The 26564-nt window shown below is 42.3% G+C and overlaps 2 protein-coding genes and 1 long non-coding RNA gene across 6 annotated transcripts; 2 read left to right on the forward strand and 1 right to left on the reverse strand.

Moving 5' to 3' along the window:
- mtss1lb (MTSS I-BAR domain containing 2b) lies at positions 1 to 20089 on the forward strand. Of its 3 annotated transcripts, XM_077713849.1 has the most exons (16): positions 1 to 313; positions 6235 to 6296; positions 6362 to 6435; positions 10707 to 10791; positions 10894 to 10985; positions 11053 to 11127; positions 12077 to 12085; positions 12979 to 13136; positions 13207 to 13314; positions 13376 to 13473; positions 13581 to 13836; positions 13912 to 13986; positions 14536 to 14655; positions 15209 to 15412; positions 15476 to 15641; positions 16188 to 20089. In XM_077713849.1, the coding sequence occupies exons 1-16, from the start codon at positions 227 to 229 to the stop codon at positions 16931 to 16933; spliced, it is 2415 nt and encodes an 804-aa protein (XP_077569975.1). In that variant the 5' UTR covers positions 1 to 226; the 3' UTR covers positions 16934 to 20089. The 3 variants fall into 3 exon arrangements, with proteins under 3 accessions (XP_077569975.1, XP_077569976.1, XP_077569977.1); XM_077713850.1 differs by lacking the exon at positions 12077 to 12085; XM_077713851.1 differs by lacking the exon at positions 14536 to 14655 and having other exon boundaries at positions 4 to 313.
- Positions 1633 to 25071, reverse strand: LOC144194649 (uncharacterized). Of its 2 annotated transcripts, none has more exons than XR_013325944.1 (7): positions 24886 to 25071; positions 23571 to 23637; positions 22810 to 22880; positions 19368 to 19487; positions 12244 to 12289; positions 5264 to 5448; positions 1633 to 1726 (listed from the first exon to the last, which is right to left on the reverse strand). It is a non-coding gene; the product is annotated as an uncharacterized LOC144194649 (long non-coding RNA). The 2 variants fall into 2 exon arrangements; XR_013325943.1 differs by lacking the exon at positions 24886 to 25071 and adding an exon at positions 24381 to 24604.
- On the forward strand, positions 23380 to 26405 carry LOC144194647 (uncharacterized). The gene is made up of 2 exons (XM_077713854.1): positions 23380 to 23545; positions 25672 to 26405. Exons 1-2 carry the CDS (start codon positions 23480 to 23482, stop codon positions 26389 to 26391), a joined length of 786 nt encoding a protein of 261 aa, XP_077569980.1. The 5' UTR covers positions 23380 to 23479; the 3' UTR covers positions 26392 to 26405.
- The last annotated feature ends 159 nt before the right edge of the window (positions 26406 to 26564 follow it).

A 26564-nucleotide genomic window follows, 5' to 3' on the forward strand; every position in this document is an offset into this window, starting at 1 on the left:
AAAGAGAGAGAGCGCATCACTGGTTTCTCCTTCTTCTTCTTCTTCTTCTCTTTTTTTTTGTCCGCGCGCGCGTCGCAGCTCGAGGGAGCCGAGACCTCCTTTGGAAATATTTCATTTTTCTCTCCCCCCCTCCCCGTTTTTCATTTTTCCTTCACTCCCCCCCTCTGGTCCATCATATATTGGGAGGCGCGCTTTTTTGGGGGCGCGCGCGTGCGTGTGTGCGTCAATGGTGGACTTGGCCAACATGGAGACGGTGGAGAAGGAATGCGGGGCCCTGGGGGGGCTTTTCCAGGCCATTGTCAACGACATGAAGGTAAATGTGCACCCGTTTATGCGTGGCTTTATTCTTGCCCTTTTTGACTTTGCGCCGGGACACAAAATATGTATTTTTTTTTTTTTTTATGCTTGGATGAGATCATCTGTGGATGGCGGAAATGCGCCTCGCCTTCATTCATTCATTCATTCATTTGTTGATTGGATTTTGTGTGACGGCCAGGCGTCCGTCAACCAGACGGACGAACGAACGACCCCCCCCCACCGCCAAAAAAAAAAAAAAAAGAAGAAGAGTGTATGTGTCTGTCTGCTGGAGGCGGCGTGAACGTCATTCCTCAGCATCTTCTTTGTGTGCGCGTACGCGTGCATGGACGTCAATGATTATTGCTACGTGATATAACTCCTATTAAATCATATGTCGGGGAGAAATTGTCTATTATGACCCCAAATAATAATACAAAAAAAAACTATGAATACCAATACATCAATTAAAAAAAGCAAATGAGTGAATAAACTCATTCGTAATATCTTCTGATAGTAGAAATAGTCGATAGCACTGGTGTCAAAGTGGCGGTCCGGGGGCCAAATCTGGCCCGCTGGATCATTTTGTGCGGCCCGGGATAGTCAACTGTGAGTGCCAACTTTCTGTTTTAAAATCAAATTCAAATGAAGAGGATAGTATTTTATTATATTTCCTTATTTTCCCCCTTTTAAATCAATAATTCATTTTTTATTCCATTTTTTCTGTTTTTAGTTTAAAAATCATGAGTAAAATCTAAAAATATATTTAAAAAAAAGCTGAATAAACATTGTTTTAGATCTATAAAAAATGGAATATTCAGGGATTTTAATCCAGCTCTTTTAATCTATTCAAATAAAAAATCTAAATATTATATCTTAAATAAGCGCTTCCTAATATTGTCTCCCAGTTTCCTAGATTATGATGACTAATAATCATACATTAAGACGAAATAGTCTATTATTACGCCAAATAATAAAATCCATTAAAAAAACTATGAATACAAATAATGAATAACAAAAGCAAATCAATAAATAAGATCATCCTAACATTTTCTCACAGTAACCCATACTATCATTCCTAATAATACAAAAGTCTATAATTACGTCAAATAATAAATTACATTTAAAAAAACTATGTATACAAAAAAACAAATGAATAAATAAGCTCTTTGTAATATTTTCTGCAATATGTATATTGGCGATGGCAGACAACAATGAGAAGCCACACATGAATAATAAATGAAGGGACATGACTCATGCTAATATGTAAATGATCATAAATGATCATAAACGAGCAAACAAAAGATAAACAAATGCGACTCACCCCAAGCTTGTCGCCCCCCCTCTCCCATCAAACACGATTGGACGTCAAGCGGTCGTCATCTTTCAAAGTCACGACCAGTCGATTGGACGTTTGTCACAATCTGTGCCACTGAAATAGTCCATAGAAAACAAATCAATCAAAAATGAGCATATCCTCATATCTTAAAATCACATTTTTGCTAGCGTATAAAGCTAAATCTTCCCAAACTACAACAAGCATTTTTTTTTATCTGTAAACATACCTAGAAACTACGAATGACCAAATTGGTAAAGCAAACTGGAGGCCATTGAGCCAGCCACTGCACCCGTGCGCCGCCATTTTGGATCTATTTTTGAAAAAAATATTTTTTTATTTTATTTTTTCTCTAGTGTATAAAACTAAATCTTCCCAAACCACCAAAAGCGCATTTGTATCAGGAAACCTGAGACAGCAAACCGGAATTCAGTCCACCTCGCCCCGTATTCCCTGGACTATTTTGGATTTCCTGGAAAAGTGGCAAAATCGGCAGTAAAATGTCATTAGTTTGTCGACGGAGACGTCTTTAAGGGCCGTTTTGCATTGTGTTATGTGCTATATATTTATATATATAACAACTCAAATGTTTCTAGCCTTTGTCCCAAGCCAAATGAATACGAAAATTGGTTCTTGGACAAAATAAACAGCAACGTCCCAATACTTTTGGGTATCGGCGATAAACGGTCGCCACGGTGACACGGCGTGACCGCCAAAGCACGGCGCAGAGGATGCGGCGGCGGCGGTGCCCCTCCTCCCCACCCGCCACCATTTTGAGACTGGCGGAGTCATTGGTGGTCCGGTTGCTAGGCAACGGAAGCACCTGTGACACAGCGTCTGGGAAAAAAAAAAAAAAGCACACCAGTGTGGGTGTTTCACAGCTTTTTACAAATTATTCCATTTTTTACGACTATCTATGAACTCAATTGCCACTATTTACGGTATTATATATTTTTTTTATTTTCCCATTATTTTCGTTTTAGTATTTTCCTCATTATTAGTTTCATTTTTAAATATAAATAGACTTTTGTAGAATGAATATGATATTTAAAACGTCCCTACTCCATATTTTTCGACATATTGAGCATCCTTGACGTAAATTTGGCCCCCCAAAACTAAAATTGCCCTCTGACCTATCCCTCTAAACCACAGGTGTCAAAGTGGCGGCCCGGGGGCCAAATGTGGTCCGCCGAGTCATTTTGTGCAGCCCGGGAAAGTTAATCATGAGTGCTGACTTTCTGTTTTAGGATCAAATTCAAATGAAGAGTAGAGATGTATTTTATATTGCCTGATTTTAATCCTGAGTCTGACAGCTCTAAACCAATCAAGTAAGAGTATGGCCTAGAAACAGCAACTTTGTCTTGGTGCTAACGAGGCTAGCGGAGCCCCTGGCCTCACCAGTCCCCCGTCTCCCCCCACCAGGGGGACAAAATGTCACGTCAGCACTACAAACGGCGATTTGACTTCCTCTCGTCGCCTCTCGTCGCAATCCTCACTTCCTCTTTGCTAAGCCCAACAACTTTGACCAAATTCTGCTCTTAAATCTCCCTCCCCATAGCAAGCATATTTTTGGGGAAACAGAGCACCCGGAGAAAAGCCATGCAGGCATTCATTGCTAGGAACAAGTTCCACGGGTGTCAAAGAGGTGGCCCGGGGGCCAAATGTGGCCCGACTAATCATTTTGTGCGGCCCGGGAAAGTAAAGCAGAGGGCTGACTTTCTGTTTTAGGATCAAATTCAAATGAAGAGTATAGATGGATATTACATTTCCTGATTTTCCCCCTTTTAAATCAATCATTGTTATTTTTTAATCCATTTTTGTCAGTGTTTTTAGTTCAAAAATCATTTTGTAAAATCAAAAAATATTAAAAAAAAAAAGCTCAAATAAACATTGTTTTTGATATATAATAAACAGAATATTCAGGGCTTTTAATCCATTTATAAAAAAATGTAAATAATGTATCCGAAGCAAACATGGCGGTGATAAATGAAAAATGGCCGAGGAACGACGTTCGCCGACTTCCCGTGGTGGCGGCGACCGATTGGTGCGGAGGACCGGCCGGCAGGCGGCTCAGCCTCTTTTGTTCCCTTTGTTTGGCAGGGCAAACAGAGGAAATCCAGCAAAAGAGAGAGAGAGAAAGAGAGAGAGAGAGAGAGAGAGGGATGGAATGGGGTTGGGGGGGGGGGGGGGGGGGGGGGATTAGCCTCATTTTGGGGGCTCCAATCCAGCCAATGGACAAGAGGAGGGGCCATTTTGGCCGTCTCCCAGCATCCTCCGTCCGCTCTTAACGAGCCAAAGATTTTAACGAGCCCACGACGAGCGGGATCTCCCCTGGTTGGCCCTTTTGTTCCGACAAAAAAAAAGCCAGCTTTGCTCCCATCCGGAAACACACTTGAATTTTAATGCCATTTTTAAATGGATGGAGGAGGGAGGGATGGAGGAGGGGGCGGGGCTTCACGTGTCGAGGACCGACCGACCGGTCGCTTTTCTTTTAAAGTCCACGCTTTGATGCTAATGTCGCTAAAACGTCTGCAAAAAAACGCTGTCGTTGAGACCCTAACGCACAAACCCCGCCCACTGACCTTGACGGGAGAATGACAGCTCAAACTATTTCAAGTTAATCGATAAAATGTGAACGCAATACATCCATAGTCATTGAAATAATTAAATAACAATGCTAGAAGGTAAAAAGTCAAATAAAAACTATGCTGTACAGAGCAGGGCTAGGGAAATTATATGGCTCGTGAGCCACGTGTGGATCTTTTGATGGGGCATATTTGCTAACTCGGGAGCTAACGTGGGGAAAATTATTTCTAATTTTACAAGGCTTGGCTTACAAGGCTATACCACATGTGTCAAAGTGGCGGCTCGGGGGCCAAATCTGGGCCGCTGCCTCATTTTTTTGTGGCCCGGGAAAGTCAATCATGAGTGCCCAATTTCTGTTTTAGAATGAAATTAAAATGATAGATATATAGATGTATATTAAAATACCTGATTCCCCCTTTTAAATCAATAATTGTCATTTTTTAATGCAATTTTTTTCTTTGTTTTTAGTTCAAAAATCATTTTGTAAAAATATTTTTTTTAAAAAGCTAAAATAAACATTCTTTTAGATCTAGTATGGATGTATATTCAATTTCCTGATTTTGATCCTTTTAAATCAATAATTGTCATATTTTAATCCATTTTTTCTGTGTTTTTAGTTCAAAACTCATTTTGTAAAATCTAAAAATATATTTAAAAAAACTAAAATAAACGTTCCTTTAGATCTATAAAAAACTGAATATTCAGGGCTTTTAATCCATTTATATTAAAAAAATCTAAATATTATGTTCATCTAAAATGGTCAAAATAAAATCAAATTGACGTTAATGCGGCTCACGAACCAAGCCGAGTCTGACACCCGTACGTGATTATTAGCTGTTTTGGTCTTTTTGTAAAGTCAGCAATTACAACACGTTAACACAAAGTAAGCTAGACGTCCTTGTGAGAGGAAAGCAGGAAGGGAGGGAGGGAGGACTTCCTCCTCCTCCGCCATCATTATTTCAACATAGTGGTAAATGTGTGGGTGGCGTATGTGTGGGTGTGTGCGGGTGTGTTCGCGTCCCAAGACGACACGAGGCGTCAACGCACCTTATCTGGCGTTCCCAAGTCTTCGTCTGGAGCTGCCACTTCAAACGGGGCCCAGAGGGGGCGGAGCCAAGGGCACCCGGGAGATCTCCCATTCCAAACCGCATCAAAGTCTCGATGACATCATCATTCCAAAACATCCTTCCGCCATTGGGGGAGGGGCATCTTTCCCTTCTCGATGACAGCATCTGATGGCAATTCACACACAGACGCGCACACAGTCAATTTGCCGGCGTTTTACGAGAGGTCAGAGGTCAATTTGGATCAAGTGTAATGTAATCTGGGTTGCGGTCGAGAGCCGAAATGGCCGCCAAAGGGCGGCTTTCATTAGTGATGCTTTCGGCTTGCGGGAAGTGGTGTGTGTGTGTGTGTGTGTGCGGTTTTTATAGCTTACTGTGAAGTGTATGTTTACATTATATGGGTGCCTATGGATAGTATTGTATTGGTCCGAATATAAGACGACACCCTCTTTAAAAAAAAAAAAAATAGCAAATTCAATTTTTCTTACACAAAATAATGTCAGCTTATCTGAAATATATGATTAATATATTGGAGAGAAAAGGCATGTTATTTCGCCTTATTCAAATCATGCAAAAACTATAAATCACATCTTAATATCTACTAAACATTTAAATATGTCAACTAAAGTGCAATCACATTTGTAAATCAATGTAAATCAATCAATCTATTGAGATAAAATAACAAAATTGCAATAACTGCATTAACCATCAAAAAAATCCTATTGCGTTGTGATTGGCCATAATGTCTAGACCCCGAATATAAGACGACCCCCATTTTTTCAATGCAAAAAAAACAACATTGTCTTATATTCAGGCCAATTTGGTATTTGGCTCAATTTGTCAACATTTCTTATAGCATTGCACAAAAAAGAATTCCAAATTTATGAAAATGAATTATTTTGATGACAAAAAGTTCCACAAAAAGCTAATGTGACGACGTATTTATGTCCCCAGTGTTCCTATCCAGTATGGGAGGACTTCAGCGCCAAGGCCACCAAGCTCCATTCGCAGCTCAGGTGAGTGGACACGCCCCAATCCATGGCTCCGGCACCCTTATTTTAAAAGCAACGTGTTTTTGCAGAACGACGGTTTTGGCGGCGGTGGCTTTCCTGGACGCTTTTCAGAAAGTGGCGGACATGGCCACCAACACTCGAGGTACGTCACGCATCATTTATTTATTTATGGTTCCGTCATGGGTAAGGAAGGCGCGGCGGTGTCTTGAGGATCTGCCTCCGAAGCCTCGGCCAATGGCGCGCGCCGGCCGGGTTGCCGGGCAACAAGTCGAGGGAGATAGAAAAATAGCTCTGTTGCCGAGAGAAGAGCGGGAAAGGCTCCCGCCCGGGTGGTTCCGCTCAGCTGTTTGGACGGGGGCTTTTGCTTGGCTAAGTCGCTAACATGCTAGCTCTGGGCGATACGCTAATGATATCTTTTGGCTTTTATTTGATTCTATTACTTAGAAAAAAGTTCGTTTTAAGGCAGACGTTTTAATTTGAGGTTACTTCATTGTGTCAAGAAATTCGACATTTTAGATCACTGGTGTCAAAGTGGCGGCCCGGGGGCCAATTCTGGCCCGCCGCAACATTTTGTGCGGCCAGAAAAAGTGCCGACTTTATATTTTAGGATCTAATTCAAACGAAAAGTATAGATTTATATTACATTTCCTGATTTTCCCTCTTTGAAATCAATCATTTTCATTTTTTAATCATTTTTTTCTGTTTTTAGTTCAAAAATCTAAAAAAAAATATTAAAAAAAGCTAAAATAAACATTGTTTTAGATCTATAAAAAAACGGAATATTCAGGGGTTTTAATCCACTTCTTTTAATCCATTTATATTAAAAAAATTAATCTATCTAAAATGGTCCGGATTCATTTGGCGTGAATTGAGTGGGACAGACACGGGCGTCCGATCCCATTTGAGCGAAAAAGGGATGGGTGGTCTGGTTTGGTCTGGTTTGGGCCGTTTGTGGCATTTGCCACAATTCTATATTTAGAGCACTGCAGTGTGACTCAGCGTTACCGGGCCGGAGGCCGATGATGATGATGCTGAAGCTGATGATGATGAGGATGATGTCAGCATTATATGGCCCGATTCCTCGCTTTGACTAGGTCAAATCACGGCACCCCTGTAATGTGTGCGCATAGAGATCACGTTTGTCTGTGTGTAGATTCATTCGAGATAGATTCTCATGCATGCGTTTGTCGGTCTCGTGATTGGACGCCATTTGTGTGTCTTATTTTAATTTCACGGTTTAAAACGAGTAAACATGTGTAAGACTTATTTGGTGTAAATGCTACTTTTTGAGGTGGACGGGTGGTTTAGTGGTAATTGCGTTCGCCTCACAGTTCTAGGGTCGTGGGTTTGAACCCAGCTCGATCCTCACTGTGTATCTTATTTTATTTTCAAGGTTAAAAATGAGTTAACATGTGTAAGACTTATTTGAAGTAAATGTTACTTTTTGAGGTGAATCGGTGATTTGTGGTTAGTGAGTTTGACTCGCAGTTTTAGGGTCGTGGGTTTGATCCTCGTCCGATCCTCAGTGTGAAGTTTGCATTTTTTCTACAGCTTGGTTTCTGGGTAGTCTGCTTTCCTCTCGCACCCCCAAAAATGTGCATGCTAGGCTAATTGTATGCTAGCTTGTTATTAGCTTTGAGTGATTGGTCATTTTGGAAAAATACATTTAAAAAAAGAAAATTCCGATTTGGGCATATTTTTTCTTTTAGCGCTGGCTCTGCATCTAAAAAAAATGCCAAATATCATGTTTACAATCTTTGGCCTTTTGTTATTTTTTTTATTTTGACCATTTAGGAAACAGTGGCTTGTTGTTAAGGGGGGCCATGTTGCCATGGCAACAGCAGCTTGGGCGGAGGGATGCGATGTGACAGGAAGTGACCGCGCCGTGACCCCTCGGCCTCGAGTCAGTGCACGAGTGTGACTGTGTGTGTGACTGTGTGTGTGTGTGTGTGTGTGTGTGTGTGTGTGTGTGTGTGTGTGTGTAAAATAGTGGGGGCAACACAGCATGATTAAAATAGGGAGGGGGGGTCTTCATCCCAACGTGGTCATTATAAAAATAATGTGATGAAATGTTGCCTGAGTTGATGTTTTTGTAACCCTGCTTGCTACTGTAAGCCATTAGAGCGAAAATAAGAGAAGAAAACGCAAAATGTGCCTACGAGGGTTTCCTCCCAAATGTCAAAAACATGCATGCTACGCTAACTGGATGCTAAATCGTCCCTGGTGATTGGTTGTTTGTCTCGTGGTGCCCTGCGATTGACTGGCCATTGATTCTAGGTGTGCCCCAAATCGGCTGGGATAGGCTCCAGCTCCTTACGTGAGCCTTGTGAGGTTAAGGCGTGTCTAAGTGGGGGCCCGGGGGCCAAATCTGGCCCGCCGAATCATTTTGTGCGGCCCGGGAAAGTCAATGATGAGTGCCAACTTTCTGTTTTAGGATCAAATTCCAATGAAGAGTATAGATTTATATTATATTTCCTGAATTTTCCCCCTTTTAAAACAATAATTGTCATTTTTAATACATTTTTTCTGTGTTTTTAGCTCAAAAATCATTTTGTAATATCTAAAAAGAGAAGCTCAAATAAACATTGTTTTAGGTCTATGATAAAACTGAATATTCAGGGCTTTTAATACAGTTCTTTTAATCCATTTATAAAAAATGTAAATATTTTATCTAAAATAGTCCGGCCCACATGAAATGGAGTTGACGTTAATGCGGCCCGACCCGAGTCTGACACCCTTGTACTAACTAAGCGTAACAATAGTTGACTTGATTATTAACTAATAACAGGCGTAGTGTGTTATTGATTCATGGATGTGTGTATCAGTGTATCACACACACACAACACACACATTAACACACACTAGTTCGTTGTGATCCCCCGAAAAAAGCGCTCCATTCATAATTAACAAATTCCTCCCCCTGGCCTCTGGTTCTACCCGGCAACCATTCAATAAAGTCCGGGCCATGTCACGCATGCACATGCATGCCAATCGAGGTTTTTTTTCCCGTCAAATCCGGACCGCCATCACCAAAACGATGATGATGATGGTTAGCAAGATGTCAAAGACGTTCAAAACAAAACTGTCCAAGAAGAAGAAGGAAAAAAAAGTGCATAAAAGGATAAACGAAAAAGGAACGGAAACCGACCGGCGGGGAGGAAACCAAAGGGCTCGTCTCGCCCATTTTAATGAGCTGGAGAGAAAAGAGCAACAAGAAGAAGAAGAAAAAAGAGTGTGTGTACGCGTTTGATCTGGCTAAGCTTTATGATGGCCCTCTTCCTCTTCTTCCTGTTTAGCCGCCATTAACGTGCCTTTGCGAGGCAGCGGGAGATTCACGGCCAGATGAAGAAGATGGAAAAAAAAGTTGTTATCTGTTTGGTACGACAAATGAGATGAATTTAGAGTGCTTCGTTCGTACAAGGCATGATGATGATGATGGCTTTTAGAGAAAGTCCAGGGCCAGGCCATTAGATAGAGATGGACTTGAACCAATCAGAGGATGTTGCCAGGTAGAATACAGCTGTAATTTAATTCATTCAGTCATTTTACAGACCACTTAACGGTTGGTTGGCGGGTCGCTTTAACGTCAACTTGAGTTCATTTGGGCCGGACCATTTTAGATAGAATATGTAGATTTTTTTTTAAATAAATGGATTAAAAGAAGTGGATTAAAAGCCCTGAATATTCTGTTTTTTATAGATTTAAAACAATGTTAATTTTATTTTTTTTAATATATATTTAGATTTTACAAAAATATTTTTGAACTAAAAACACAGAAAAAATGTGATACAAAAATTGACAATTATTGATCCGCGACAATATTTTCAAAATAAAATAATAAATAAGGAAAGGTATTAAAAAATGGACAATTATTGATCCATGACAATATTTTCAAAATAAAATAATGGATAAGGAAATAAATTTACTTTTTGGGGATAACCTTATTGTTTCTCAAGTCTGGATATATAAAAAATAAATTGACTGTAATTTAAATAAATCGCCCTGGATTATGAGTTACATTTTGAATGCCAATTTTTTACTGGATCAAAAAACAAGTATGAGACATTAAAGTCCTGCTAAACAACGGCTGGACTGGCAACACCTTGTTTGGCGAAAGCGTGCAGTGCGCGGCCGTCGCTCAAAGCACCACAGTGGGCTTTTTCCAGGCCCATTCCCAAAATAGAACGGCGTGTTTATGTTAGCCGCGCTAATGCTAACAAAAGCCAAGTTCATAAAACTTCAGTAAGAATGGACTTCCACTTTCTGAGTCAGGACACGGTCAAAATAGCTTTTTGTTTGTTCGTCGTAGTCATGTTATTAGCTTAATACCCACATTAGGACAGTGTTGACCATTCCTTTTCTGATTGGACGCCACTTATTGTTTTAATATGCTTATTTTTTTGCCGTTTCCAGGGGCGACCAGAGACATCGGCTCGGCCTTAACCAGGATGTGCATGAGACACCGTAGCATCGAGGCCAAGTTGCGGCAGTTCACCAAGTGAGCCTAAAGCACTTCCTGTCCCGCCCCCTCGTCATTAAAAGCCAATGGCGTCCCATCCCGGAACACCCCTGACTAAAACCCGTGTTTTTTTGGCGGCAGTGCGCTGATGGAGAGCCTGATAACGCCCCTCCAGGACAAAATCGAGGATTGGAAGAAGACGGCCAATCAGCTGGACAAGGACCACGCCAAAGGTAAGGTCGTAGGGGGGCGGGGCCTATGGTTTCGATCAAAGACGCGTCTGATTGACGTGTCGGACAGAGTACAAGAGGTCGCGTCACGAGATCAAGAAGAAGTCGTCGGACACCGTCAAGCTCCAGAAGAAAGCTCGCAAAGGTGAGGAGGCAAAATTGCTTCGTTCACGGCACCCCGCCATTAAATGGAAATGTTGCTAGGCAACGCCATACCATTCAAGTCTATTCTATAAGCATATAACTATGAGAAATGGCTGTTACCTTGTGAAAACCAAGCATGTCCTTGAGGAACATGAGTCATCACAGTCGGATTAAGACAGAGGTTTGTAGTGACCTCTGGTGGCCGGGAGAGGTGCTACTTCAACTAAGCAGAGAGCCATAAAAGGTGTTAGACTCGGGTTGGTTCCCAGGCCCTTATAACGTCAACTTGATTTCACGTTTAGATATAATATTTAGATTTTTTTTAAATAAATAGATTAAAAGCAGTGGATTAAAATCCCTGAATATTCCGTTTTTTATAGATCTAAAACAATGTTTGTTTGAGCTTTTTTAAATATATTTTTAGATTTTACAACATTATTTTAAACTAAAAACGAAAATTATTGATTAAAAAGGGCGAAAATCAGGAAATTTAATATATATTTATACTATTTATTTGCATTTGATCCTAAAACAGAAGGTCGGCACCCATGATTGACTTTCCTGGGCCGCACAAAATGACTCAGCGGGCCAGATTTGGCCCCCGGGCCGCCACTTTGAGACCTGTCTCTAAAACCATTCCTATTTTCAAATGTTATTCCTTGAAAGCCATACTCATAATACTTGAAAATAAGTGCATTTTTAGAAGAAAAAGTCTCAGAATGAGCAGATGCATAGTTTCCCTACTCTTGGTCTATCAGTTGCTAGGCAGAAAACAAATGTAAACTTTCCCATTTAAATAAGACAATGTATTTTTTCAGTTTCTATCTTGCAATAATGTCCGACTAACCCTCAATAATGATTGTGTGCCCCCCCCCCCCTTTTTCTCACTTTGCTTCTCCCCAAATCCCAAAACTCACTCACCCACCCCCCCTTTGGCCGGCCTCTAATAGAAATCCAGGGTAAGTCTTTGGGCCTCCTTGGCACTTCCTCAACGCTCTCACACATTGACAAACTCTCACATAAAGCCTTCCCATGACATACTGACCCCACATTACCGACCACTAACGCATAAAAAACACCAAAAAAAGCATTTCAATATCTCATTTTTGACACTGACCTTACGTCTAAGGTTGAAATCTGCAGACCCGAACAATTTCCGGTCCCTGTAATAAATTAAAAAAATGCTGTTAGTCTCATAAAATTTTTGGCCTTTTTTGTTCTCCCTATAAAACTTTAATTTCCTAATTTTAATGCAATTTTACGTTGTGAAAATACAGTATCTATGAATATGCCCCCATGAACACCACACAAATCTTGCCAAAAAAAGTGAGTTGCCATTTAGTATACCCGGGTATATTAAATGGCGCACAAATGGGAGGCTTAAAATGCAAAAATCAATTAATATATATATTGAACGGCAAAATAAGGTACATAATTCCACACATTTCTAAGTGTTAGGCCTGGGCGATAAATGGATTTTATGACAGAATTTAAGTCATTTTTTAATTATAAATATTTTTTAAAAAGTCTTCAGAAGTGACTTTTAATCAAATAGCAGAATTTTTTCAAAATCCCGATATTATTTTTAGGCCAGATCACCCAGCCCTAACTCAAATGCAAACATGCCTGCCATCTTTCATTTTATTGGCTACCAATGTAAATCTCTCATCTTCCATCAGCCCCGCCCCCAAACTCCAAAGTCTTTAAAATTGCAAAAAGGGGCGGGCAAACTTGCCACCGCTTCCACTCAATTTTAACTTTGGAGATTCCTCCAACATTAGCATCCGCCATTAGCATTTCCACTTTAGCCCCGGTCTTGAGCTCTAACTGTTCTTTTTGTGGGCGGGGTCAGGTCGCGGCGACCTCCAACCCCAGCTGGACAGCGCCATGCAGGACGTGACCGACATGTGCTTACTAATGGAGGAAATGGAAAAACAAGCAGTACGGCGAGCGCTAGTGGAAGAACGAGGACGCTTCTGCACCTTCGGCGCCTTCCTTCAGCCCGTTGTGGTCAGTAATCCCTTTTCTGGGGGCGTGGTCTCACAGCACTGACCCGCCTTGACCGTGTCTACATTGTCAGAACGGCGAAATCGCCATGTTGGGCGAGATCACGCACCTGCAGGCCATCATCGACGACCTGACGGCGCTGACGGCCGACCCGCACAAGCTGCCCGCCGCCAGCGAACAGGTGGGATTGGACGTCTGTCTGTCTACGTGGCGTCCACTCACGATTCCGTTTGCGTTGCCAGGTGATTAAAGACCTGAAGGGCTCGGATTACAGCTGGTCCTATCAGACTCCGCCCTCTTCGCCGAGCAGTTCTAGCTCGCGCAAGAGTAGCATGTGCAGGTACACAAACACACAAGTGTATGACCTTGCCCTTTTCAACATGTTTCTCCTTTGGCCACGCCCACAAACACACAAATCCTTCAACCGACTCCGCCCACGCCTCGCAGTAGCGTCAACAGCGGCCACAGCAGCGCCTCCCGATCGTCCGGGGGTCCTGGCGGTGGCGGCGGGGGGTCGCTCCCCCACTCGCCGACCTCCTCGTACCGCTACCGTGGCGGGACGGCGTGCCAACCGGCGGCGGCGGCGGGGATCGCCGCCCACCGCCTCAGCAGCGTCTCGTCGCACGACTCGGGCTTCGTGTCTCAGGACGCTAACATCTACTCCAAGCCTCCCTCGCCCATGCCCTCAGACATCACCAGTCAGGTAGGACCACACCCACATCCCCCGTGTGTAAGCCCCGCCCACAATGGCTTCCATTTAAAATCCTAATCTCGGCAGAAATCGTCCAGTTCGGCGTCTTCCGAGGCGTCGGAAACGTGCCAGTCGGTCAGCGAATGCAACTCGCCCACCACTGTAAGTCACTCCATAGCAACTGGGAAAGATGGATGTCCAATCTATTTGGACTGGGAGAGCTGGTAGACGCTCCCAGTTGAAATGGGTGTCGTTGATTTGGAAAATAACTCTTTCAGGTCTGGAAAAATGATTGGAAATTATTTTTTGGAATTATTATTAGCAGATTCCCTGTGATTGGCTGGCTAACAATTAGCTTCAGCGCCCCCTTGTGGGGGACAAAAGAAAAGGAAACACTCTTTCGCCTCATTTTTAGTTGGATTTGCAGTGCCATCATTAGCGCAAACACATGCTATATTTCCATGGTGTACCCACTGGCGTACTGGTGACCAGTTTTTGTTTCCAAAGTCAGCTCCGGCACCCCCCGGCTCATTCAAGCAAAAGCTAGAAACGAGTCACTCTCATTTCCATCTTCTCCTTTCACTGAAAGAGTTAATTTCCACGTGTCTCTTCATGTCACGCTTTCACAAAGTAGAGGCTACTTTGTTTTCCATTGGCCGGCCGGCAGCATTGGCCCCGCCCCCCCACGCGACCTTGTCTCTCGCCCCGCAGTTGTTGTCGTCCTTGGCCACCTTCCGCCCCGCTCAGTCTCGCTCGGGCTCGCCCAGACCTCACTCTGTCACCCTTCCCGTCAGCTCCTCTTCCTCTTCCTCTTCTCCCACCTCTCGCAAGGTTTGTTCCCCATCGTCGCCCCCTGCTGGCTTCTACGCTCATCCTTTTCTTTCATTTGCACATTTTCGCTTCATTTCTGCAACATTCGGCTCACCGTGGGTGCTTTCACAGCGAGTTGCGACCAATCCAAGACTGGAGGTCTCCAAATGGACCGCCCTCCAGGGGGCGCCGGTGCGAGTAGTTAGGTTAGCGCCGTTTTCACAAAGCAAGAATGGGCTGTACCCTTAAAATGTTTGGATTTGACAATTTCTCGCATATAAGCCGCCTCTTGATTCCCAATTTTCAACTCCATACTCATAGTTTTAAGCAGGAGTACGAATGTGTTACTTTGAAGGGAAAATCTAAAGAAAAAGCACAAACTGGCGTCAAAAACGTTAAAAGAGGGTCAACTTGCTCGCGTGTGAAAGCACCCAAAGTCTCCGCCCCCTCCCAAACGCTGCATACATCCAACGCGCGTACGGAAAAAGCGACCAGTTGGCTAAGAGCCGCTAAGTTTAACCCTAACTCAAGCTTGTATGCTAATTTATGCTAACAACGGCTACACGCTCTCCAGGATTGGTCCAAAGCAGGTTCCTACGAGCAACCGACAGGCTCCGCCTCCGCCGCTGCGGCCCCCATGGCGGTGGTCCAGAGGAGGAAGGAGCCGGCGCTCGACAGACTGCGGGAAAACGAGGGGTCGCCCGTGGCGCAAGGCTACGCCGGCCCGTCCCACGCCGACGAGGCGGGCCAAAGGGCCAGGTCGTCTTCCGCCGCCAAGGTGACGGCGAACCCACTCTCGGCCCGTCGAGGCCACGCCCTTAACGGCCATTTCCCCATTCAGTACGGTGGTGACGAGGGGTCCCCGGCCGCCAGCGACCTGGCCATGGTTCTGACCCGAGGCCTGAGCGGCGAGCAGAAGAGCAACCGGGACTCGCTGCAGTACTCCAGCGGGTACAGCACCGAGACCACCACGCCGTCTTGCTCAGAGGACACCATTCCGTCTCAAGGTGGGCCTTTTCTCCGTGTGGGTTTTCTCCGGGTGCTCCGGTTTCCTCCCACGTGACAAAGAACCATGCATGCTAAGCTGATTTAATGCTAAATTGTTTATTTGAGCTTTTTCAATATATTTTTTGATTTTACTAAATTATTTTTGAATTAAAAACAGAAAAATTGATCAAGAAATGACAATGATTGATTTCAAAGGGGGAAAATCATGAAATTGAATATACAGCAGACCATTTTAGATATAATATTTAGTTTTTTTTAATTATTATATTCCGTTTTTAATAGATCTAAAATGATGTTTATTTGAGCTTTTTTAAATATATTTTCAGATTTTTCAAAATTATTTTTGAACTAAATACAATAAAAAGGATTAAAAATGACATTGATTGATTTAAAAAAGGAGAAAATCAGGAAATTGAAAATATACATCTAAACTCTTCATTTTAATGTGATCAAGTTTGTGTGAATTTTCACTTTTTTTTTTAAAACGGGAAAAAAATCGCTAAGTATTGATTTTGCCATAATATTAGTACTCCCCACCCCGCCAGGTTCCGACTACGACGTCTACTCGGTGAACGGCGACACGGACGTCCCCGACGTCCAGTCGGATTTCGACAAATCCTCCACCATCCCCCGCCACTCCAACATCGCGCAGAACTACCGTCGCATGATCCAGACCAAGCGTCCGGCCAGCACGGCCGGCCTGCCCAGCGGGGGAGCATCGGGTCCCGGGGGGGCCGCCTCGGCCGCCTCGGCAGCCTCGGGGACGCCGGGGACCGCCACCATCCGCAGGACGCCCTCCACCAAACCCGGGGTGAGGCGCACCCTCTCCAGCGCCGGCCCCATCCCCATCCGACCCCCCATCGTGCCCGTCAAGACCCCCACCGTGCCCGGCGCCCGGGTGGGCAGCGAGGAGTGCGTGTACGTGGCCGACGAATCCCAGGGCGCTCTGGATTACGTCAAGGCCTCGCCCAAACGCCTCAGCCTGCCCAACACCGCCTGGGGGTCCGGGGCCGCCCTGGAGGTCTACGCCCAGCAACGTGGGGGCGGGACCGAGGAGGAGAAAATGATCGCCGCCAACCGCCACAGCCTGGTGGAGAAGATCGGCGAGTTGGTGGCCGGCGCCCACGCCCTGGGCGAGGGCCAGTTCCCCTTCCCCACCCGCCCGGGAGACCCCGCCCCAAACCCAGAGGGCCAGGAGGGGGCGTCCGGCGACATGCTGACCACCATCAGGAGGGGGGTCCGACTCCGTAAAACCGTGTCCAACGACCGTTCGGCGCCGCGCATCTTATGATCCTTAAAAGCCGGTCGGGTAACGTCCCCGGTAAGGAACGGCACCCGCGTAGACGTACAAAAAAACGTATACAAAAAGACAGATGCTAGAAAATATTAACGCGTTAGCGCAAGGGTGTCAGACTCGGGTTGGTTCGCGGGCCGCATTAACGTCAACTCGACCATTTTAGGTAGAATATTTAGATTTTTTTTGTTAATAAATGGATTAAAATAACTGGATTAAAAGCCCTTAATATTATTTTTTTAGAGATCTAAAATTATGTTTATTTGAGCTTTTTTAAAAAACATTTTTTTAGATTTTACAAAATGATTTTTGAACTAAAAATACAGAAAAAAAACTGATTAAAAATGACATTTATTCATTTAAAAGCAAAAAATGAGGAAATTTAATATACATCAATAATCTTCATTTGAATTTGACCCTAAAACAGAAAGTCGCCACTCACGATTTAATTTTTCGGGCCGCACAAAATAATGCGGCGGGCCGTATCTGGCCCCCGGGCCGCCACTTTGACACCAGTGCGTTAGCGCCATAAACCGTGTGTGTCGGACGCATGTTTCTCTTCTCTACGTTCTTTCGGAGATCCACTTGAGCATATATTTCGTGGGGGCCGGAATAATTCTCAAGTGGCTTTCCTCTGTCGCCCTCTAGTGGGCACCGAGTAAAATAAAAAACAAGTCCTGATGTAGGAGGGGTCCGAAACAAACATTGAATTTTGGGGGCCGGCGCGGGGAGCCGACGTCGTACGCCTACGTGTTGGCATTGAGCCGCGCCGGAGGGTGACTCCGGCACCCCCGTGTGTTTGCGTGTGTGTGTGTGCGTGCGTGCGCCACTGCTGGACAGCCGGCGAGCCAATGAGGCGCTACGTCTCTCTCGCGTGTCTCGTGTTCTTTCTTTCTGCTTTCTATCGTGACGTCGTTCTCTTTGTGCGCCGCCTAGTGGAGGGAGGGGGCGAGCGGTTGTCACGGATACGTTCATAAATATACATATATATATATACTCTATATATAATATACAGTATATATTTTCTAGAAGCAGAGAGAAGTGAGAAACGCAGCAATAAGTGTGTTTTATTTTCTTGCCGGGTGCGAGAGGAAGTTGTGGGCGGGGGCTCTTTGCTGATTGGCTGGGACCATTTTTCCAGGAAGTGAGGAAGAGGAAGTGGGGGGTGGAGCTTAAAAGTTGGGTGGAGTCGTGTACAAAACTGTATTTGTGAGGAAAAGATCATTCGGCACGCGTGTTGTTAGTTGTATTAAATAAAAATAAATAAAAATGTTACGGAAAAAAAATCAAATGAAATAAAGTGGAGTGCAGGCTATGCTAGGAATTGTGCTAATTGTTAGCCAAAACAACTCATTCCATGACAAAGTGCTGTAAATGGTGCAAAAAAAATGATGAAATATGACAAAATTTGGACTTTTAACAGTATTAACACAATTTAGAAAACTGAATTATTCCTTAAAAATATTAAATTATTAAACCAAAATACCTAAATTTGCACTTAGAATGCCATGAAATTATGCTAAAGTTGAACAGGCTCAAATAAGACTTATGTTCATATTTTCTGCAATTGTGACGATTATGTTTTTAACCCAATGATGCTTCAATTAACATTTAATAAATTTGCATAATGACAGAATTGAGGCATACATTAATGAATAACTAAATCAAAGATTTTAACTTTAGGACTTTATGTTCAACTTTAAACATGTGATAAAATGTCCGATTTTTTTTCTTTTTTAATCATGCCAATTTTCTATTGTCACCCAAAAAGCGGATTGGGCATCAGAATTGGACGCTTGGACGTCCATCTTAAAGAGTTAGGTGCAAATTCAGGCATTTAGGGTGGTGTCAAAGTGGCGGCCCGGGGGCCAAATCTGGCCCGCCGCATCATTTTGTGCGGCCAGAAAAAGTTAATCATGAGTGCCAACTTTCTGTTTTAGGATCAAATACAAATGAAGAGTAGAGATGAGTAAGTTAAATTTTCCTGATTTTCCCCATTTTAAATCACTCAGTCATTTTTAATCCATTTTTTTTGTTTTTAGTTCAAAAATCCTTTTGTAAAATCTAAAAATATATTTAAAAAAACCTAAAATTAACATTGTTTCCGATCTATAAAAAACGGAATAGTCAGGGCTTTTAATCCAGTTCTTTTAATCCATTTATTAAAAAAAGATCTAATTATTCTATCTAAAATGGTCTGGCCCACATTAAATCGTATTGACGTCAACACGGCCCGCAAACCAAGTTTGACACCCTTGCATTACGATGTTTCAGGACTGGCCTAACGCTGACTCATATTGTATATTTAATTTGCTTAAAATAATAATAATAATATAAACAATGCTAGTCGGAAAACACTGTCAACTTTCAAGCAAAACTAAAATCAAACATGCATTTAAATCAGCCTTTTGTAGTAGAAAAAGGAACCTACCTTTTAGACAGACCCGTCCGTCAAAGGCAGGAAAATCAGAAAGGTCACGTCGATGAAAACCCAACGACAGACGAAACTGGCGTCCGCTCATTTCTTTCTTTTGCCGGTTGTCTTTTGAACCTGAAAAAAGAAACTGCGTGTCATATAACGTAGAAAGTGCGAGATCGAAAGCGAGTGAACACCTTTTTTTTGTTCATTTGACTTGCAAAAATACGATTTCAATGCAAAAAACTGTCTTATATTCAGGCCTATACGGTAATTGAACTCCAGTATGTGTAAAAGTAGCAAAAAATGATTTATTCAAATTTCCAATCCAACCAAAAAGTCATCAGAAAGCACCAACTTCCCTAAAACACGTGCGCGGGCACACGTGTTTGAAAACCGCAGTTTAACATGAGCTGATGTTTTTGTTCAAATATTCCAACACACGCAAGCACAATTAAGTCAAAACAACTAAACATGAGCATCCAGAAAAAATAATATTTTTGTTTTTGTGTGGCTGACGAGCATTTTTTTTTTGTCTTTGAGGCAAATCAAAGTCTACGTTGAGGAATTTCAGTCTTCCTTTGGGTTTTGTTCTTTGTTTTTGGTTCTAACGGAGTTTTTAGTTGTTGTTGTCGTTTTTGCTTTACGTTTCGGCTTCACTTTAGTCACTCGCTGATGTAACAAAAAAAACGCACTGTGATGATTCCACTATTAATAAAGGTTGTACTTCAACTTTACTCACCTTTTTTTTAATCAAATTCTATATCACTGGTGTCAAAGTGGCGGCCCGGGGGCCAAATGTGGCCCACCGCATCATTTTGTGCGGCCCGAGAAAATAAATAGAGTGGCAACTTCCTGTTTTAGGATCAAATTAAAATGATGAATATAGATATATATTATATTTACTATTTTTTCCCTTTGAAACCAATAATTGTCATTTTTTAATCATTTTTTTGCGTTTTTAGTTCCAAAAATAAATTTGTAAAATCTAAAAATATATTGAAAAAAAGCTAAAATAAACATTGTTTTAGATGTATAAAAAACCGAATATTCAGGGATTTTATTCCATTTATAATAAATAAAATCTAAATATTTTATCTAAAATGGTCCACGTAAAATTGAGTTGACGTAAAAGCGGCCTGCAAACCAATCTGACCGAGTCTGACACCCTTGATTTAAATAAAAAAAAATTATATATTCAGTCTAACCCATTTTTGGCACTTCGAAAGTATACAGACAGATGGCGCCAAATATCTATAAATGCACTTAGCACGGGCCAATGAAAACCGGTTTCGCCAAGGACAAAAAATGTCCATGGTAGGCTTGCGCCGTGAGCAAATGGACGCTGACAAGTTGTTACAGTCAAAAATCAAAGAATGTTCCACTCCCAGTTACGATTCTAGAGAAAATGGCCGCCCTCGAACTGTCAGCGTCAAAAAGACTGAAAAGGAAAGAACGTCAGGCTCGGCGACCGAGGACGGGAGTAGTCGCCGAGAGCGCCAAAAGGTCGTGGATGTGTCATTGATTAACGGAGTTCTCTTGATCCAGACTATTTTGACCTTTAAGACAGGGGACCCTGGATTAAAAGCCCTAAATATTCTGTTTTTTGTAGATCTGAAACCATGTTTATTTGAGCTTTTTTATATATATTTTTAGATTTTACAAAATGTTTTTTTCTAACTAAAAACTAAAAAAATTTGATTAAAAAAATTACAATTTTGGATTAAATTAACTAGGTTAAAACCCCTGAATATTCCGTTTTTTTTTATAGATCTAAAACAATGTTTATTTGAGCTTTTTTTAAAATATATTTTTAGATTTTGCAAAATGATTATTGAACAAAAAAAATGAAAAAAAATTGGATTGAAAAATTACAATTATGGAGTAAAAGCCCTAAATATTCAGTTTTTTGTAGATCTAAAACAATGTTTATTTTATCTTTTTTATATATATTTTTAGATTTTACAAAATGATTTTTTTAACTAAAAACAGAAAAAAAAGTTTAAAAATTACAATTATGGATTAAAAGAACTGGATTAAAAACCCCGAATATTCAATTTTTAATAGATCTAAAATAATGTTAATTTTAGATTTTTTTAAATATATTTTTAGATTTTACAAAATGAATTTTCAACTAAGGACACGAAAAAATGGATTAAAAAAGGACAATTATTCATTTAAAAGGGGGAAAATCAGGAAATGTATTATACATCTATACTCTTCATTTGAATTTGATCATAAAACAGAAAGTCGGCACTCATCATTTACATTTACGGGCCGCACAAGATAATGCGGCAGGCCAGATTTGGCCCCCGGGCCGCCGCTTTGACGCCAAATATACACACACACACAAAACCCACACAAAAACCATGGGTTTCCTATCTAGTAGCGTCCGAGACAGGTCGCCGATAATTCAGTGGCATCCGAGCAGCGCTTGGATGTTGTAAGCGGCGCGCTGAGACTCCCGGCGTCAACGTCGATAAATCACGTCGATTTGTGCGCGCGTCCTTCAAGGACGAGCGGTCGATGATCCGACGCATCAGGGAGGACCTTGTCCAAAAGTTTCGGGACGCCACTTTTATGAATTGACTCAATCATTGGCCTTGAAATTTTAGGCATGTAGACTTTGCTGTTCGGTCTTACGGACACAATAGGGCTGCCCCAATTAAATCGTTAACATAATTAATGCTAATCTACAAAAAATAGGAAAAAGTCTGCCGAATCTACATCTGAAATAAGTTTTTTTTCCGTTCTACTCCAATTTTGTGTGCAAATTAGAAATTCTAATCTTTCCTGTTAATACATTTTATTTTACTTACTAAAAAAGTTAAGATTTATAATGATGTAAAAAGTATTTTTAAATCCGATAATCACATCTCTCTCAACTCATCTCATTATTTGAACCACTACAGTATCCTCACTAGGGTCGCAAGGGGTGCTGGAGCCGATGATTGGATGACGTGGACGGTGACCATTTTAGATATGATATCTAATTTTTATTTTATAAATGGATTAAATGAACTGGATTAAAAGGAAATTAAATCCCTGAATATTCAGTTTTTAATAAATCTAAAAAAATGTTTATTCGAGCATTTTTTAATATTTTTTTTTAGATTTGACAAAATGATTTTTGAACAAAAAACTGAAAACATGGATTAAAAATGACAATTATTGATTTAAAAGGGGGAAAATCAGCAGATTTTATATCCATCTATACTCTTCATTTTAATTTGATCCTAAAACAAAGTTGGCACTCATGATTGACTTTCCCGGGCCGCACAAAATGATGCGGTGGGCCAGATTTGGCCCCCAGGCCACCACTTTGACAACTTTGATTTAGGTTATAGATTATTGGTCTCAAATAAAAGCGACCAATCTCAAAAATAATCATTTTGTGGCATGCGGCACGCCATCGAAAAGACCGTGGCGCCGTTTCTTTGCGATTGCGACCACTCACCTGGCGAATGGCATCGTCGTCGTCGTCTTTCCGCTCACGTCCCCCTCGTTCATCCGCCGCGCTTAATCAACCTGTAAGAATAATGGACACGGCGAGAATGGGATGTCATTAAGTGCTCCAGTGCGTCAATGATAGCCAACGGCTGAACCAAAAGAAAAAAAAAAACAATTTATTCTTCCTCTAGCCTGGTTGCACCCTTCCATCAAATCAGTCTCTTGTCGACGTCCAATCCATTTGAAGTGGGAGGGTGGCAGCCAACGCCATTCGCCGCCGCCACCGCCAACCCTCCCATTTCAAGGGATCGCCGAGAGAGCCGAAGAAGCCATCTGGCGAGCGGCGTCAAAAAGGAGGTTACGGCGAATGCAAAGTGGGGCTGGCCTCGCCTGGCGTCTCCTCCTCGCCCCTCGGCGCCATCTTCTGACGCCTGGAATCTTTTCAATTCCGTCCGCCATACGAGAACCGTCACAAATAGACTCACCGCTTCTATTATTCAAACGCGGGAGGCCGACAAAGACACAATGGGCGTCCCGTCCCGTGTTTATGTTTGACGCCATCCCGTGACATCACCCCCTTGACGCCTCTGTGAGGTCACGGCGGTCAAGTGCGCCATGCCAAAAAAAAAAGCAACGGCGCTTTCTGGAGGGGCCCCCGGATACCCCGCGGGGAGACCATGCTTTTCAGCTCTATCTTTAAATTCCTGTGCGCGCGAAAGAAAAGAAAGAATACCTCCAAAAAGGTGCGTAACAGGTCAATGTATTCACCTTTTGCGGAAGCTCCGCCCCCTTCGGTTACTGTTGCTACCAGCTTTTTGACTCCAGGCGGCAGAATCTATAGAAAAGAAGCATAAAAGTGAATTATTTTTCAGCAATAGCAAAGCAATATCCTACATATGGAGGCGTATTGCTAGCAGTATACATTGGAGAATAATAGTCAAAACATAAACATTTGTAGCAAAGGGCAACTTAAATTATTAAAGCAAAAGTATGTAGGTCGCTAGCTAAACCATGACTTGCAGTATACAATGGAGAATAACAGTCACAATATAAACTTTGTAGCAAAGGGTGACTAAAACCATTAAAGCGAAAGTATGTAGGTCGCTAGCTAAAATATACGACCTCTATTTTAAAATCGACCACTCATGCTCTCTTTTTTGTAAAAATATATTCGCGTAGTATTTGTCAAGTACGAGGATTACTATCAGTTAGCAAATTAGCTAAACCCGGTACTCGGAGGCTAACATGCTAGCTCGAGTTGGTCAATGACACATTCGTTTACAGTAGCAGATACATGGTTGGGCAAGGCGTTAGGATTACAACTTGGTGGTTTACGACGAACTCCGAGTTAATTTTTTTTCCTTGTGTATATATTTATTTTCACTTTATATCTGGATTAGTGTCCAGTTTCTGAAATGCTACACATTACGGAATTAACTCTGACGTCACTTTACGTGTTCGTAGTATGCTAACATGCTAATGACGGATATAGGCGGAGATAAAACATTGCCGCAAACGCTAATATTTATGCACATGAATAACACATTTGTGAAACATCCCACATTGTAGTGTACTTACTGGCAAATACACGCACAAACATTTAATTTCGTACGGAAAAGAATCATAACGTGTCACAGGTGGCCTCAGAAAGAACAAAAGAACGTGGGTCTTTGTTAAGGTTGGGTGGCCAAAAACTTGCCTGATTAAAACACACCAACAAAACTAATTCTCCACCAGGGGGATTCAAAACCACGTAACAGAAAACAAACTAACATCTTTAACGGTGTCCGTTCACCAAAATTCTAAAAGTTCACCGTTCACAAATTCTAAAAGAAAAATATTGATTTTCAAGACGCTTATTAAAACGGTGTTTACATCAAAACCAGGCATCGCTTTGATGTTAACGCTTGGCTCGCTCATTAAACGGGCTGCGAGCGAGGACGTGAAGTTAACACACTTTAGCTAACAAAACAGCTATATGCCATCCCATTAAGATTTAATATTCCACGACAGAAAATACAACGTTATCATTTTTTATGAATATTATTTACTCAAAGTGAAAATTAGTTTGCCCGAGTTTTACCACAATCTTAGCTTGCATGTCTACTTGCTTATTTTGTAGCAATTTGTCCGTCCTTATTGTTTTAATCCATTTGAAATCTAATTGGAAAGGAAAAAACTCCTCCTTTTGGGATTGTGCTCCTTTTCGAGGGTTCCCACAAGTTGTTTCGCAATTGGTCGTCAGGTAACAACCTAAAATAACCACAGAAAAAAAAGGCATTGGAACAATAGGGGAATGTTAAAGCCGCCCCATAGCAACGGTTGCTAGGACCTATGATTGGTCCATGGTCAGATTCGTTGCACTAGTTAAGCAAAGGTCACTTAAATGAAGAATATGCTCAAATTGGTGACTATAATTCACATATATCAAAGTGGCGGCCCGGATCTGTTGCACTAGTTAAGGAAAGGTCACTTAAATGGAGAATATGCTCAAATTGGTTACTATAATCCACGTGTTCAAGTGGCGGCCTGGGGGCCAAATGTGGCCCGCCGCATCATTTTGTGTGGCCCGGGAAAGTCAATGATGAGTGCCAACTTTCTGTTTTAGGATCAAATTCAAATGAAAAGTATACATGGATATTACATTTCCTGATTTTCCCCCTTTGAAATCAATAATTGTTCATTTTCATTTTTTAATCATTTTTTCAGTTTTTAGCTCAAAAATCATTTTGTAAAATCTAAAAATATATTTACAAAAAATCTAAAATAAACATTGTTTAAGATCTGTAAAAAACGGAATATTCAGGGCTTTTAATCAAGTTAATTTAATCAATTTATATTTAAAAAAATCATTTTTCCCCCTTTCTAGGGGGGTCCATCTTCAAACGAAAACCGAGCCTCTAAACCCGTCTCCAAACAGTCCTCTCTGAGGACCCCGCACCATAGCAACCCAGACGTCGACGGCGGCGAGGACATCCTCCCGTCAGAGGACTTCCAGAGTGGCGATGAGACTCCGGACCTTCCTGAAGAAGATGGGGTCTTCCGTCCCCTTAAAAGCCCCAGGATCTCCACCTCCACCGTACTCAAAGAGAAACCCACCACGTACATGGACGAAACCGCCATCTTGGAAAAAGAATGGCGCGACGACTTAGAAAAACGCGTCCGTGAGAACAGCGTTCAATTTCTGAGGGCGCTTCAGTGCTTACAGAAAAGCGTGACGGAACTCAGCTCCCAATTGGACGCCGCCCGCCACCAAATGGAGGTCAACGTGGCCGACCTACGGGCGCAAATGTTGGCCATGCAGTGGAATCTGGCCAACGGAATCGTGCAACGCGACGAGCACATCGCCAAACTGGAGAGGCAACAGTGTATGGGGTACATGTTGGGGGAACGCCAAGTGGACCCGGAGGACGTGGAACCGTCGTACCATTTGCCGTACAACTGTACTTTTGCGCCCTTTAACCCGCCGTTTTTCATTTTGCGGCCACACGGGGCGCACCTGCCCGTGCCCGACAGCACTTTGCCGTCGTACCTGCAGCCCCCCCGCGATCTGGACTTGTACATGGACTCCGTTTGCTTGATCCATTAAAAAAAAAGAACCAAAAAAAAGTCCCTCGTCAAGTGCTATTCATTTCAGGGCTGTCCAAAATATTGCCTGCAAGGAAATGAGAATGTTTATTCGTTTAATTCTATATTTTTATTTATAGCTATTATTTTCTGAAATTCTTTTTAACAAAGGTCGCGGGGGTTGCCGGAGCGGGG

Source organism: Stigmatopora nigra, chromosome 3, assembly GCF_051989575.1.
Source record: "Stigmatopora nigra isolate UIUO_SnigA chromosome 3, RoL_Snig_1.1, whole genome shotgun sequence".
NCBI classification, from domain to species: Eukaryota; Metazoa; Chordata; class Actinopteri; order Syngnathiformes; family Syngnathidae; genus Stigmatopora; species Stigmatopora nigra.

What these genes read in the sequence shown, in the direction of transcription:
- mtss1lb (XM_077713849.1), top strand. Translation starts at nt 227, where the DNA reads ATGGTGGACTTGGCCAACATGGAGACGGTGGAGAAGGAATGCGGGGCC. An exon ending in AATGCAACTCGCCCACCACT is followed by an intron (nt 13,987 to 14,535) that starts GTAAGTCACTCC and finishes CTCGCCCCGCAG; the next exon opens with TTGTTGTCGTCCTTGGCCAC. An exon ending in GGACACCATTCCGTCTCAAG is followed by an intron (nt 15,642 to 16,187) that starts GTGGGCCTTTTC and finishes CCACCCCGCCAG; the next exon opens with GTTCCGACTACGACGTCTAC.
- LOC144194647 (XM_077713854.1), top strand. Translation starts at nt 23,480, where the DNA reads ATGCTTTTCAGCTCTATCTTTAAATTCCTGTGCGCGCGAAAGAAAAGA. An exon ending in GAAAGAATACCTCCAAAAAG is followed by an intron (nt 23,546 to 25,671) that starts GTGCGTAACAGG and finishes CCCCCTTTCTAG; the next exon opens with GGGGGTCCATCTTCAAACGA.